General features: G+C 45.1%; 1 protein-coding gene across 4 annotated transcripts in view; it reads right to left on the reverse strand.

Annotated features, from left to right (window-relative positions):
* Fez1 (fasciculation and elongation protein zeta 1) overlaps nucleotides 1-13,942 on the reverse strand; it is a 54,539-nt gene extending 40,597 nt beyond the window's left edge. Inside the window, exons 1-3 of one of the 4 annotated variants that reach the window (XM_048448857.3) lie at nucleotides 13,777-13,937; nucleotides 3,506-3,861; nucleotides 2,466-2,525 (exon numbers count right to left, since the gene is read on the reverse strand). In XM_048448857.3, the coding sequence (XP_048304814.1) occupies nucleotides 2,466-2,525; nucleotides 3,506-3,816 (371 nt within the window). In that variant the 5' untranslated portion in view covers nucleotides 3,817-3,861; nucleotides 13,777-13,937. Of the gene's footprint in view, nucleotides 1-2,465; nucleotides 2,526-3,501; nucleotides 3,862-13,776 lie in introns of those variants that run through there. The other 3 variants (XM_048448863.3, XM_085689724.2, XM_085689723.2) reach the window with 3 other exon arrangements.
* Between the last annotated feature and the right edge of the window lie 205 nt (nucleotides 13,943-14,147).

Here is a 14,147-nt window from a genome sequence, read left to right on the forward strand (position 1 = left end):
CTATTTAAATCTGGCTCTCCCATTAATTATTTTTAAAGATGGTCTCATACAAACAAGACTGTCCTAGAACTGATTGTGTAGCCTTGAATTTGTCATCCTCTCGCCTCTTCCTCCAGAGTGCACAGGTGTGTGCCACCTAGACGGCTTTCCTTTAATACCAGAATCTCTGTGCTTTGAGTCAGAGATACATTGACAAGTCAATCAATTCCCTATTGACCAAATGGTTCCAAACTACAGAAAGGAAGACCTGTGGGCAATTACTGCATTTCCTCTGCTTTGTGCTATCTTAAGGAATTTCGTTTCACCACAAATTCCTCTGGTTTTATTTGGGGCTTCTACGCTTTATCTCTAATTCCACTTAAAATCTATCCAGCTTATTTGTGCATGAGCCATCCCTCTAAATACTAAACCCAAGTAGGTTACCAGAACAACACTAGGGGAGACTTAGGACCAGGTTAGCCTTTGAATCATCCTTTTCCTTTGCTTAGCCACAATGCCACAGCTGAGAGATCTGGATAGCTCCTGCAAAACAAAGTATGCAACGTGAATCTTACTTTTATTTTGAATTTTACAGAGGTTCTATATGCACTATATGCCTGGAAAGTACGGTGTTTGTTGACCTCTCCCTCCCTCCCCTCCTACTCCCCACATCTTCCCCTACCTCTAGCTCAGCAATTATCCAAGCCAAGTCTCTTAGCAGTGGCATCAATAAGGCAGTCAGGACAGAAAACCATTGCTTGAGAAGCCAAATAATCCCCTGTGATGGTAATTAACATGGAGCGGGTTCTGCTAATGTGCCCAGTGGGAACCAGAAGCCGCTCACCGGACTTTCACCTTAATAGGCAGAGGAAGGGCTCAGGTGCAAAGAGCCTGGAAGCAATACAATCGGAACTGGACTCGTTTTAGAATGCCATTTTCGGAGCATGCCCCGAGTGAGGGAAGAACTCTTGCTCTCTGCAAGTCCTTAGTCCTGCTTCAGCAAGACTGAGCTCTGGAGGTTTCAAAACTGAGGACCCCTGCAGTCTACTACAGCTAAGTGGACTTGACCAAGGTCACACAGAGAGTAGGAAAATTAGGATTCATAGACTCTGTGTTTCCTGGTGCACTAAAAAGAAAAAGAATTCTAATGAAGCCCAGCAGTCTCTTATTTTTTTTTTCAGCCAACTTTAACTAGCGCAAAATTCTGAAAGAATCAATTGGAAATATTAAAACTCAACTGAAACCTACAACCCACAGTCTCAGCTCCAGTCCCCAGAGTGAAATGTATGCTCATGAACTAGCATAAATTAAAGAGAAAAGAGTGGCCTAGAAGCACAATGAACGGCTCTACAAGGTTAGTTATTACTACTCATCCAGCACATTCACTAGTATAACAATCCATTTAAAAACACCATTCGGTCACTTCCTGCACACAAAGCCCCGTGGAAGGGGAGGGAATATGTAACAGTGAAGGACACAGACCATGCCCAGCTCCTGTATTTTCGAGAGGGGCAGCCTTCTCTGTTTTCAAGTCATCAAGCAATCAGGGTCTTCCATATATTTCTTACCCAATTATTATGGATGTTTTTTTTCTACTCAAGTCCACAAATGAAAAAGGGGAGCCGGGAAGGAGCGCGGCAGTAGCCCCATTGTCTAGTACGTACAAAGCCCTGGCTTAGAGACCCCACATGGGTGGGGAGAACCCAAGTACAGTTGGTCCTAGCAATCCAACGACTTGACATTTTTTTGTGTTATTTCTAAAGAAAAATTGATGCATATTTTATCCATACAGGAACTCAAGCGTTTTCTCCTAAATCTCTAAAACCCTTCCAATGCTTTTTTTTTTCTTTCTGAGACTAGATCTCATGTATTCAAGTTGGCCCCAAATGGTATTTGTAGCTGAGAATGACCCTGAGCTTCTGATCCCGCTGCGTCCACTTCCAAGTGCTGTGAGCCATGAGCCACAACACCCAGTTTACTTGGCACTGGGGCTGGAACTCATGGCTTCATGTGGACTGCGCAAGCTTTCTACCAGCAGAGGCAAGTTCCCAACCCTGGAACAGGCTTCTTTATGGAGCAGATTGCTCCTCTCCTCACTTCTCCTCAGGAAATGCTTCCCTCAGATTCCTTTCCTTCACAGCTGTTAAGGCCCTGAAAGGTGGCTAGTAAGCCACATGGGAAATCTGTGCAAGCTCTCAAAAGCCGCATCACCAAGTTCCAAGTTTCTTTTGTCCGGGGCTCTCAGTTCAGACGCTGTCTTACTTGGACATATCTCAGTGGGTGTTATGAACACTTTTGAGATTTGTAATTATGTAATTTAGGTGTTTCTTGAGGCAAACTGTCCAGCTAACTAATTCTCTTCTGGAATTTATCTTTAATGTCTGGGAAGGTTACCACAGGGAAGGGAAAGAGCCTGAACGATGGCTCAGTGGGTGAAAGCACTTCCCACCAACCCTGATGACCTGAGTTCAAGCCCGGGGACCCACCTGGTAGAAGGTGGACAGTTGTCCTCTGGTCTCCACACATGCATGATGACATGTATGTGCCTGCACATATACACAAATACATATACAATAAGTAAATATGTAAAAAGAAAAAGAGCAGGGCTAGAAGTGATGGCTCAGCAGTCAGAAGAACTAGCTGATCTTCAGAGGAACATTGTTCAACTCCCAGCATCCACATGGTAGCCCACAACTATCAGTAACTCCAGTTTCAGGAGATCCCAAACCCTATTCGGGCTTCTATAAAAATAGACATATATGTGGTATACATATAGACTTGCAGACAAAACACCTGTACACAAAAATGAAAATAAATCTTTAAAAAGAGAGAAAGAGAGGTGGAGAGGAAGGGAGGGAGAGAGGGGAAGCTAGATCCCTATCTTTTCTTGTTCTTAAAATTCTATTTTGGGCCAGGCAATGGTGTCACCTTTAATCCCAGCACCTGAGAGGCGGAGGCAGGTGAATCTCTGTGAGTTCAAGGCTAGCCTGGTCTACAGAGCGAGTTCCTGGACAGCCAGGGTACACTAAGAAACTTGTCTTGAGAAACCAAAAAAAAAATTCTATTTTGTATTTAGAAAAACCTGGGGACTGGTGAGATGGCTCAGTGGTTAAGAGCACTGACTGCTCCTCCAGAGGACCGGGGTTCAATTCCCAGCACCCACATGGCAGCTCACAGCTGTCTGCAGCTCCAGTTCAAGAGAATCTGACATCATTATACCAATGGGCATGAAATAAAGTTAAGTAAAGTTTAAGAGAAAGAAAGAAAGAGAGAGAGAGAGAGAGAGAGAGAGAGAGAAAGAAAGAAAGAAAGAAAGACCTGAACCCTTTATTCCTCTAACGTTTCAACCCAAGAAAGCTTTCCCAGGGTGACTACGGGGAGTCATGTAGAGAGTAAAGTCAGCTGTCACGGGCAGCTTACGGTAACGTAAGCATGTAAGTCCTGCCCACGTAACATTTTAAACAAGCACTAGCTCTAAGATGAGAAGCCCAGCCTGGCGCAGGAGAGGGGAGCTAAGGCGTCTTACTCCTCATCCCGAAGAGTCTCCTCCTCCTCCTGCATCTGCAACTGGTTCTTCACCGGAGCCAGGTTCTCAGTCTTGGCATTGTAGTTCCGAAAGCAGACATTGAGCTTTTCGTCAAATTCATTCACCAGGTCCTCCATGGACTTGAAGCTGATTATTTCGGAAGAAAAATTCTCAAGCTCAGAGAGGGAAGGGTCCTCCAGGTGGTGAGGAGATGAGCCGTAAAAAGACTGCGGCTTTTCCTCTGGGTCCTCAGAGCAAGAGGGCCTCAGATCCTCAAACTCTTCGTCTAGACTCACCAGCGGGGCCTCCATCCTGGCACCACAGTGGGATGACTGCAACTGTCAAGCTCCGTTTCCCTGGAAGAAATAACACAGGGCAGTGTGAGTCTGGACCGAGCTTTCGTGCCAGTTCTGCCAAGGAGCCAGATCACATCTTCCATTCCTCTACATCCCCTGGAAAAACAGAGTCCTCCTCCCCCGTGCAAAACCTAGATTTAAAAAATGCTTATGAAAGTAGAAGGGGACTTGTTTGATAAGAACTTGAAAGGGACTAGAAGAATGACGGGGGACGTGAACGGGAAAGGAGGGAGATATGAACAGAGCACACTATAAAAAATGTGTGAAAAATTACAATAAAACATAATTGTCATTTTGGATAATTAATATGCGCTAATAAAATATGCCTAACGAAACAAGAAACCTATCCTGGGGCTGGAGAGATGGTTCGGAGTGCAAAGGACTTTCTGCATACACATAGGGACCTGAGTTGAGAGCCCCAGAACGCACATAAAATTGGGGAGGAGCAGTGTGTGTCTGTAACCTCAGTACTGGAGGGTGTGATAGGCAGATGACTCACAGGCCAAACAGTCTAGCTGAAATAGCAAGTCTCGGGTTCAATGAGAGGTCCTGTTCTACAAAATAAAGATGCCCTGAGTACCTTCAGTGCTGTGGCTGCTGTCAGTCTTGACAAGGAATTTCCCATCTATACTATTACTCGGCTTTAGACAAAATTTCCTCCACTCTTTGGGTGAAAAAATAAGGTGGAGAAGCCTTATGGATACCAACCTCTGGCCTCCACATGCACTCACATGGGCGAGCACAGCTACATACACACGTGCACACATACACACACATCCACACATTCACATATGCATGCAGGCACACACGCCCATGCACACACCACCACCAACAACAACAACAGTAGATCATATTTACTGGAGTATCTGTGGCTTCTGAAGTTGCTTACTACAGTGCACGTAAGTAGTTCAAATATCTTTGCACATCATCATAACAAACAGAGCAAATGCTAGAGCTGCCCCCAAACCACAGTAATGGAACATTCAGTGCCCAGGCTAGGACACTCAGATTTGTATTCTTTTATCTCTACCAGCTATGACCTTAAGCAAGCTATTTAAGTTCTCTGTGCTTCCTCTTTTCCTTTTTCAAGCCACCAAAAACAACAGGATCTACATCTTCCTCTTCCTCTTCCTTCTCCTCTTCCTCCTCCTCTCCTTCTCCTTCTGCTTCTTCTTTTTCTTCTTCTTCTTCTTCTTCTTCTTCTTCTTCTTCTTCTTCTTCTTCTTCTTCTTCTTCTTCTTCTTCTTCTTCCTCTCTCTCTCTCTCTCTCTCTCTCTCTCTCTCTCTCTTTCTCTCTCTCTCTCTCTCGACCTTGCACATAAGAAGCAATATGAAGAACTACATCACCAGCCCTATTTTTACTTTTTCTTTTGAGACAGGCTGTCCTTACGTTATCTAGACTGATTTTGAACTCACTCCTTAGCCCACACAGGTCCTTCTGCCTCAGCCTCTGGAGTAGCTGGGATTATTGGATTGTGCTACTATGCTACCAGACCTAATTTAGATGTTTCTTATTTGTTTGTTTTTCACAACTTCTTGTATCAAAACCCAGCATGACCTAAACTAATTTGACAATAAAACCTAACATGAATATAAAGTTGCCTGTGGTCTGAATTTATCCCACTGAGAGTGTTATGCTAAAGAAATATTAATTTTTTAAATTATGGACGGGAATGAGAGTATACCTTAGTGGCAGAGCGCAAGGTCAGAACACTTAAGGCCCTGGGTTCTGTTCCTAGCACCAAAAAATAAAAATGAAAATGAATAACAGAGCTCACTACCTCAGCCCACCGTGAATAAGATGCTGAACATGCAGTTACTCCTGTTCAAAATTTGAAATAATCTAAATTTTGAAACATGCATCGCTCCACAGGTCAGGAAACGGGATCCTGGATCTAGACATTGCTTTCCTCGTTAATAAATCCTAGAAATGCATAAAACACTAATAGACACTTTGCAGCCCATTACTGGTGCTTGTACTTGAGGTTACAGCTGCTCAGGAGGCAGGATAGCTTGAACCCAGAAGCTTGGGGCTAGCCTTCGGTCTACCGTCTTCTAAGAAATAAAGCCCCAGGGATATAGCTCAATGACAAAGCACTTACCATGTATGTGAAGATCTCTGTATATGATCCCTAGCACGGTCTACCCACTAAAAAAAATCTACACAGAATATAGCTAAGCTTTTAATCAGGAATGGCAGCTCACAAATATAATTCTAGCACTTGGGAATCTGGGGTAGGAAACCTGTCTCAGGTTCCAGGTCAGCCTGGAATACAGAGTGAGAGATAACCTGTTTAGAAGGTGTGGGGAGGCAGGGCAGAGGGAGGAGAGACTCAACCTATGTGTTCCAAAGGCCAAATCCACAGCTATCTTGGATACTACACAAGATACTACACATCTAAGTCTGGTAAAGCCCAGCAGCTGTGACCCACACCCCCATCCAGCCCTCTTCAAACCCTTCCTCAACGGGGATTTATGCTTCTAGCCCTCTTCACACTTATCTAAAACAGGGATTTATCCTTCAGTCCCCAAAGCTAGGGCCCTTCCCAGGTTTAATCCAAGTTCCTTGAAGGCACAGACGTCCTTTGGATATCCTCCAGGACTACAGCACATTGACTGCCCTGAGGCCAGGCAACCAATCAATGTGTATCATTGAGACACGCTCTTCTGCCCCATATACCGTGTCCAACAGCATTACCATCTGCCACCCTTCTACACATGCCCAGCTTCCATCCTGGTAATGTGGACAAATAGCCAGCTTTTCTCTTCTGGTCTATATGATTTCTAGTAGTTAGATGCGTAAGTCTCGACAGATACCAAAAGTCATGGGGTTTGCCCACTAAGTGCTCACTCTCTAGTTCTATACACAAAACTAAACTCTACACAAGGCGGAGGGCATGCTGGGTGAGCTCTGGCCCTTACTCCGATTTTTTTTTGCTGAGATCAAGCCAGTTACCATGGCGTCAAAATACGTTCTGAACACTTCTAGTTTGCAAAGGAAACATGATAGGATGATTATATAAAAGGATTACCAGCCAGAAAGGGTGGAACATGTTTGTATCCCCAAAACTCTGGGGGCACAAGCAAGTAGATTGCCCCTGACTTCAATGCTATCCTCTTCTGTGTAATGAGTTCCAGGCCAGCCAGGACTACATAGTAAGACTACATCTCAAAAGAAAGAAAGAAAGAAAGAGAGAAAGAGAGAAAGAGAGAGGGAGGGAGGGAGGGAGGGAGGGAGAGAGGGAGGGATAAAAGAAAGAAAGAAAGAAAGAAAGAAAGAAAGAAAGAAAGAAAGAAAGAAAGAAAGAAAGAAAGAAAGAAAGAAAAAGTTGCTGGGGGAAAATACACTCCAAACCAGGTAGAGTAAGACTGGATGTGTAATTTAGTGGTAGAAGCCCTGGTTTCCATCCTGTCCTGGCTAGTTTATTGCCAACTTGAGACAGGTTAGTTATTCGGGAAAGGGAACTATCAATTAAGAAAATACCTCCATAAGATTTGCTCTCAGGCAAGTCTACAGTGTATTTTCTTAATTAGTGATTGATATGAGAGGACCCTGCCCATTGTGGACGTCACATAAGCAAGCAGGTATGTGGAGGTCATATGACAAGCAGGCTGAGCAACCGTGGATAGCAAACCAATAAGCAATGGTCCGACACGGCCTCTGCTCCAATTCCTGCCTCCAGGCTCCTACCTTGAGTTGTCTCCTAACTTCCTCGATGATGGACTCTGTTGTGGAAGCGTAAACAAAAATAAACCCTTTCCTCCCTCAGTTGCTTTTGGTTGTTGTGTTTCATCACAACGGTAAGAACCCTAACTAAGGCCATTCTCAACAGGGAAAAGTGAGAGGTTGCCAAGACTCCTGAGTGCAATGGCTGACTGAGTGGCACGTATCCCAGGATCTGATTTCCTCATGAATTACTATAAAAATGCTGGCATTGAGCTAACACCTTTAGAAACTCATTTTAATAGCTTTATATTTTAATTATAGAAACATATTTCCTGAATCCAATGTATCCAAAGTATGACTATATTAATATATAATTCATATTAAAAATACGGAGATCATATTTTGTACTAAGTCATTCGAAATGCAATGTGCATTTTATAGTTACAGTCTTTCTTTGGACTAGCCTCCTTGCAAGAACTCAACAGCTATGTGTGCCTAGCAGCCACCACATTACCCCAACACAACCTTAAAGCAATGATCAATCAATTGTCTATCAATCAGAAGTTCTTCCTCTACGGTGTGCGAACCCCTACGAAGTCTTTGGCTATACCTATATTTCAGTAAAATTGGTTTCCATTTCAAGCCACAGTATTTTGTTCTGTGGATTTAAAAACATCATTCAGTGCAGCATGGTGAGGCATAGTTAAACACTAGCAGCCAAAGGTAGAGGCAGAAGGATCAGTTCAAGGTCAGTCTCAAAGTCAGTCTTCAGATGTGCGTGTGTAACTTGGAGTAGCCATTAAAAACCAGGGAAGCAAAAATGTACTACGGGGCAGAGGGAAGAAGTGCTAGAAGGGGCCATAGCACAACACTAGTGATACAGAGGGGGAAATGGGAAGAGAAGGAATGGTTAATTGGGGATGGAGCAGAGAGTTCAGTACAGAAGAAGAGGAAAGGAGGAGGGAAAAATAGCACGAAGGATGTTTAAAAAGACCATAAGGAAACATTATTTTTTATTTAACTATACATTTACATATATGATTTAAATAAAATTATGCTACTTGGGTTGACAATGATCCCCCCAAGAACCATAGACTATTTAGCAAAAAAAAAACCTCAGTACTAGACATATGAAACCTCTTTTTGAGTTCTCGGTCAAAAGAGTTCAGGAGACTCCCAAAGCAATGCAGGCTATCACTGCTGCCCTTGGCTGCCTATCAGAGCTTGAAGGTAAGTTCCTATTGCTGAAGACAGCATGTACTTCAGAAACTTGGGGGTTTTGAGCGTGGTCTGACCTGAAAGCCTCCTCTCTGAGGACAAGTTTTCATAGTAACAAAAGGTGCTGAGCAAACTGCCAAGGGAGGGAAGCAACGGATAGTCCCACCTATGAACTGCAATAACGACAGCACCGCAAGATATTCCCAAGGGTGTGACGGTGGCACTCATATTTTGGTGGTAACTAACAGCTGTCTAGTTGGGCTTAGGGCCTGCTCAATGAAAGAGAAATTATGGATGGTACTGAAAATCTAGCCAACTAGCTAATGAGGTTATAGATCTTAGTACAGAAACCCACTACTGCTACTTTACTAGCCCAGCAGGAGGATCAAGGTAATCCTCAACATTATATCAAGTATGAGGCTGGCCTGAGTTTTATGAGACCCCATTGGAAGAAAGAAAGAGAGAGAGAGAAAGAGAGAGAGAGAGAGAGAGAGAGAGAGAGAGAGAGAGAGAGAGAAGGAAAAGGAAAAAAAAGGAGAGTGACAGAAAAATCACTGTTTGAAGGACATGAGATCACCTAGCCTCATGTGTAGAGGAAGAAAAAGAATAAGAATGGTGTGACAATCCCAATGATATGGTCAGAAAGAGAGGGAGTCACTAGAAATTCTGATGTTAGATGTCAGAGGTCTAGAATGACTGAAACTCATCCTAGAGGAACCATTTTAGACAGTGAATGTGAGCCAAGAGTAATTCAAGGTACCAAGAAAGGTGCAGAAATTCAAAAGATGAAGATACTGTGCACACCAACAAACTAAGAACAAGTCACTGGGGCAGGGAAGGTATTTAGTAAAGACATTTAAAAAGGAAAATAAACAGTTTGATGATAAAAATTCTCACCATCAGTTTAAAAGTAAATTATGTAAATAATGGTATCAGAGTTTTCCAGGATTATAAAGAAGGATGCCAGGCATCTCAAAGAAATGACAATTTAAAAGACTGTAAGTAGGGTGCTGGAGAGATGGCTTGGTGGTTAAGAGACCCTGGTTTGATTCCCAGCACCCACATGGCTGCTCACAACAATCTGTTAACTTCAGTCCTGTGAATCCAACACCCTCTTCTGACCTTCCTGGACACTGCATGAACATGGTACCCATGCTACAAGCAGGGAAAATACCTACACATAAAATAAAAAATGGGGAGAAAAGTTGGGGATTGTCTTAGTTAAGGTTTTTATTGTTGTGAAGAGAAACCATGACCATGACAAATCTTATAAAGAAAACATTGAATTGGGATGGCTTGCTTAAAGTTTCAGAGGTTCAGCCTATTATCATCATGACGGGGAGCGTGGCGTCATGCAGGCAGACACAGTGCTGGAGTAGCTCAAAGTCCTATATCTTGTAGTCAATAAGAAGTCAACTGAGACACTGGGTGGTATTCTGAGCATAGGAAACCTCAAAGCCTGCCCCCACAGTGACTCACTTCCTCCATCAAGGTTATACCCACTCCAACAAAGTCACACCTCCTAATAGTGCCACTCCCTATAAGATTATGGCAGCCAATTACATTCAAACAACCATAGGAGTAGTCAGTAAAAGGTGTTGCAAAATAAGGCCTTGAAATTTCAGACCAAAGGGGGGAGAGAGAGAGAGAGAGAGAGACAGAGAGAGAGAGAGAGAGAGAGAGAGAGAGAGAGAGAGAGAGAGAGAGTGTCATGGCTCCTGGCTTTAAACCCAGCATTCAGGAGGCAGAGGCAGGCAGATTTTTGAGAGTTCAAGACCAGCCTGGTCTACATAGTGAGTTCCAGGTCAGGCAGGGCTACCAAGTGAGACCTGGTCTCAAACAAATAAACAAGTAAGATCAAGAAACAAAAAATGTGGATAAGCATGTGTCATGTGAAAAATATCCTTGCCATGACATTCTGTGTACACTGCTTCGAAATGTGACCAAGTGAGAAGAAAATCGCTGAAAGAATTTGGGCATTTTTTTTTTCCCCATCAAGGACTCTTTTTTAATTCACTTGGTCAAATTTTCCTGGATCACGGGTCCCGATTTAGAGAGACACAAAAGCTGGTCAGTTGTCAATTGACTACAGATATTTATGATTCCTTGCAATGGGTGTTTCTCTATGGGAATGACAGAGGATCTAGGATAGGAAGGTGATGCTAGCTGGGATGCTGATTCCAGACTGCACAGTTCATACTATCAACAAAAGCCAGTCCGAGAGGAATCCAGGACTAAGACAACTTCAAGCTGTTTGTGGCGATGATGCACACTTGAAATCCTAGCACTGGGTTGATGGGGGAAGAAAGGTTAGGAATGGACGGTCCTTCTCAGCTATGTAGCCAGTGCCGCGATAGCTTAGGCTACACGAAAGCCTGCTTCAAACAAGAAAGCCAATGAACGTACTGAGCTTTGAATGCTGGATTACCATATAGATCTTAAACATGCTTAGGAGTTGGAGAGGTGGCTCAGTGGTGAAGAGCACATACTAACTTCAATTCCCAGCACCCATGTAGGGTGACTCACAACTGCTTCTAATTCCAGCAGGAGTCGGGGGGGAGGGGGTCCAATGTCTCTGGCTTTGAAGGGCACCCGCACTCATGTGCACAGACACATATGCATAATTTTAAAAAATCTAAAAAAGAGAGTGGTCTATATTTGGCTCGGACAACCCTAGAGAGAAAAGATTCTGCTACAAGACTATAACAGAAATGAGTTATCTAGATGACTCTGTGGGCTTTAAGTGCTTGCTTTGCAAACCTGAGGGCCTAGGTTTGATCCCTGGATCCCATAAGGGAACCAACGCCTGAAAGTTGACTTTTGGCCTCCAAACTGTCCTGTGGCACATTCGTGTGTACGCTCTCACACAACACATACACATGGCTGATAATAAATAAATCAAGTCAAACTTTAAAGAAAGTATTATAAAAGAAGACATGAATATGAAGGTTTGGAGTCCAGAAACAAGACTAGTAGGAACAAGCCATGAGATATCCTGATTGGCTTTCATCGGCAGTCTACCCAGAAGACATGAAGTACAATGCAAACGATCTGGTAGACAATGCTAAATCTGAGAGCACAACTGGGAATCTGTATTAATATGGTACCCAGCCTGAACAGAGCGCTTGTATCTCAGGCTGTGGTAGAGGAAGCAAGGATCAAGCCTCGAGAAGGGGTTGGTGTGTTGGCACACCCCTTTTAATGGGGTACCCTACCTGCCTTCTTTACTTCATTTTCTTTTGTACTCCTCTAGGTAGGCTGCCTCTATTTCTCAACTGACATGTCTGAAGTAGCCCCTCCATCCTTCCATCCTGGCAAGCTTGCTGAGTCCTCAAGCCTCAGCTTCTCTCCCAGCCCTCCTCCTTTAAAAGCTAGTGCTAAGGATGGAGGAGCAACTCAGTCATAGAGCACTTGTTTGGCGTGTGTGACACCTGAGGTTCTCTTTTCACCTCTCCCGCACACAAAAAAGTTGATGTTAATCCATGTAATAACCATTCTCTCTGTGCTTCCAAATTAACTAGATAACCAAAAATGCCAGAGAAGGAGTAACAGGTAAGTCGTTGTATTCTTGTTATTATAGAACATAGTACAGACTATAGCTTAAGCCTTTCATACAATCTATTCCATCTATTCTGACTCCCAATATGTGATGTCATTCGGAAGAGAAATGCACACACAGAGAGCTCCACAGACACCCGGTAGGAAGCACATAAGCCTCTCCCTGCAGCCTAACGGTACAGAAGCTGCAGCGGCTTGGGTCTGCAGCACAAATCACCAGCCCCTGCTGCACTGAGCTGAGAGAATGGTGGATGGGAGTGAGATTTCACCATGCTTCCCGTGCTGGGCCTCTGCACCTCCACACTGCCCATTCCATCTCTCTGTTCTTTCCATCACTTGCTCTCTAGTTGACTCTGTGCTTCCTCTCCCCTTCGCTCCCCTCCCCACATAGACCCTTAAAATGTCCTCGCTTATCTACTTCCAGATTCTCACTGCTCTTTTGCAAAACCTGGCTAGCGTTAGCTGTCCATTTTGCCAGAAAGAATAAATACTCATTTGCACATGGCTCAGCAACCCCTTCACTGGGCTCCGTACCCTTCCCCCCTTCTCTTCTATTCCATTCACCTCCATTTCAGACCTCCTCTCCCTCTTCTGTCAGAGTAAAGAAAGGCTCTTCTAGGCAGCACAATGGCTGGCACTCCGAGGAAGCCCAGCTCATCCCACGCAGCCCCTGCACACACTCCACTGTCCCTTTGCCAAAAAAGACCTGGACGCCTGGAATGGTGTGAGTCGTGCCAGAAGACAGGATGCGAAGGGAAAGGCAAGAGGGCAGAAGAGCGGATTGTATAACACCCCTTAAGCTGAGCGCCCCCCCGCCCCGACCTGCAGAGCCCCGGGCCCTGAGGACGACAACCGGCTCTGCACACACCACTCCTCTCTGCCACACTCGTTCTTTTTCCGACCTGCTCTGTGTAGTAAAACAATCGCTCCCCCAGGACTGCAGCCAGAGGTTCTGACACTGCGAGAATGTACCGTCTGGGGAAGCCTCCACATCCCGCGAAAGGGGCACAAATAGATGACAGGCACAAAGATGATTTTGAGAAGCCCAAGATAACCGGACCAGATAACGGTCCTGGATTGATATAGGGGATCCATATTGCTCCAACACGATCAGGCAGTGTTTCCCGACACACACACACACACACACACACACACACACACACACACACACGATGCTCTGAGATGATGCCACCAGTATCCAGCAATCCAGCATCTCACTCCGGGGCCCTGGTGCTGAGCTCCCGCACAACTGGGTACAACCAGGGCGATGGCTCATGGGCCCTTCTTTTTCAGTGTGTGGATGGGACCCAATGGGGATGAGAGTCGCGCTTATCCCAGGAGTCCTATGAGAGATCTGAAGTCCTCTGGCCTCCTTCATCACCCGGATTCGATCCCCTGCCCCCCCCACCCCAGTACTGGATCTAGTTCAGACTGAGGTCGTCGTCCCCTACTCTCTAACCCCGAGACCTCACCTGTGTGGGTCCTAGTGGAGGGACGCGGATCCCGGGGCTCAGCCGAACACCCCCATTCACCGGCTAGCAGGAGCCTGGCGGCGCAGCGCAGCGACAGCAGCAAGCCAGCCAGCGAGTGCTACCCCGCTGCTCCGGCGGTGCCGGTCCCCGCGCTCGTGCCCGAGCTCCCGGAGGCGCGCTTGCACTCGGGCACCCGCCCAACGGGCGCGCCCAGAGCCTGAACGTCATCCTCTCGTGAACATTCATAGCTTTCCTTGGAGCACGTGGACCTGCCTCTATTAATATTTATGAATTGCCGTTTCTCCCTTCTTTGATAACGGCCCTTCTGCTTCCCACATGAATATTCAGAAGCTCCGAGATGGGGGCGTGCA

Source organism: Myodes glareolus, chromosome 4 (assembly GCF_982192425.1).
Source record: "Myodes glareolus chromosome 4, mMyoGla1.1, whole genome shotgun sequence".
Lineage (NCBI taxonomy): Eukaryota > Metazoa > Chordata > Mammalia > Rodentia > Cricetidae > Myodes > Myodes glareolus.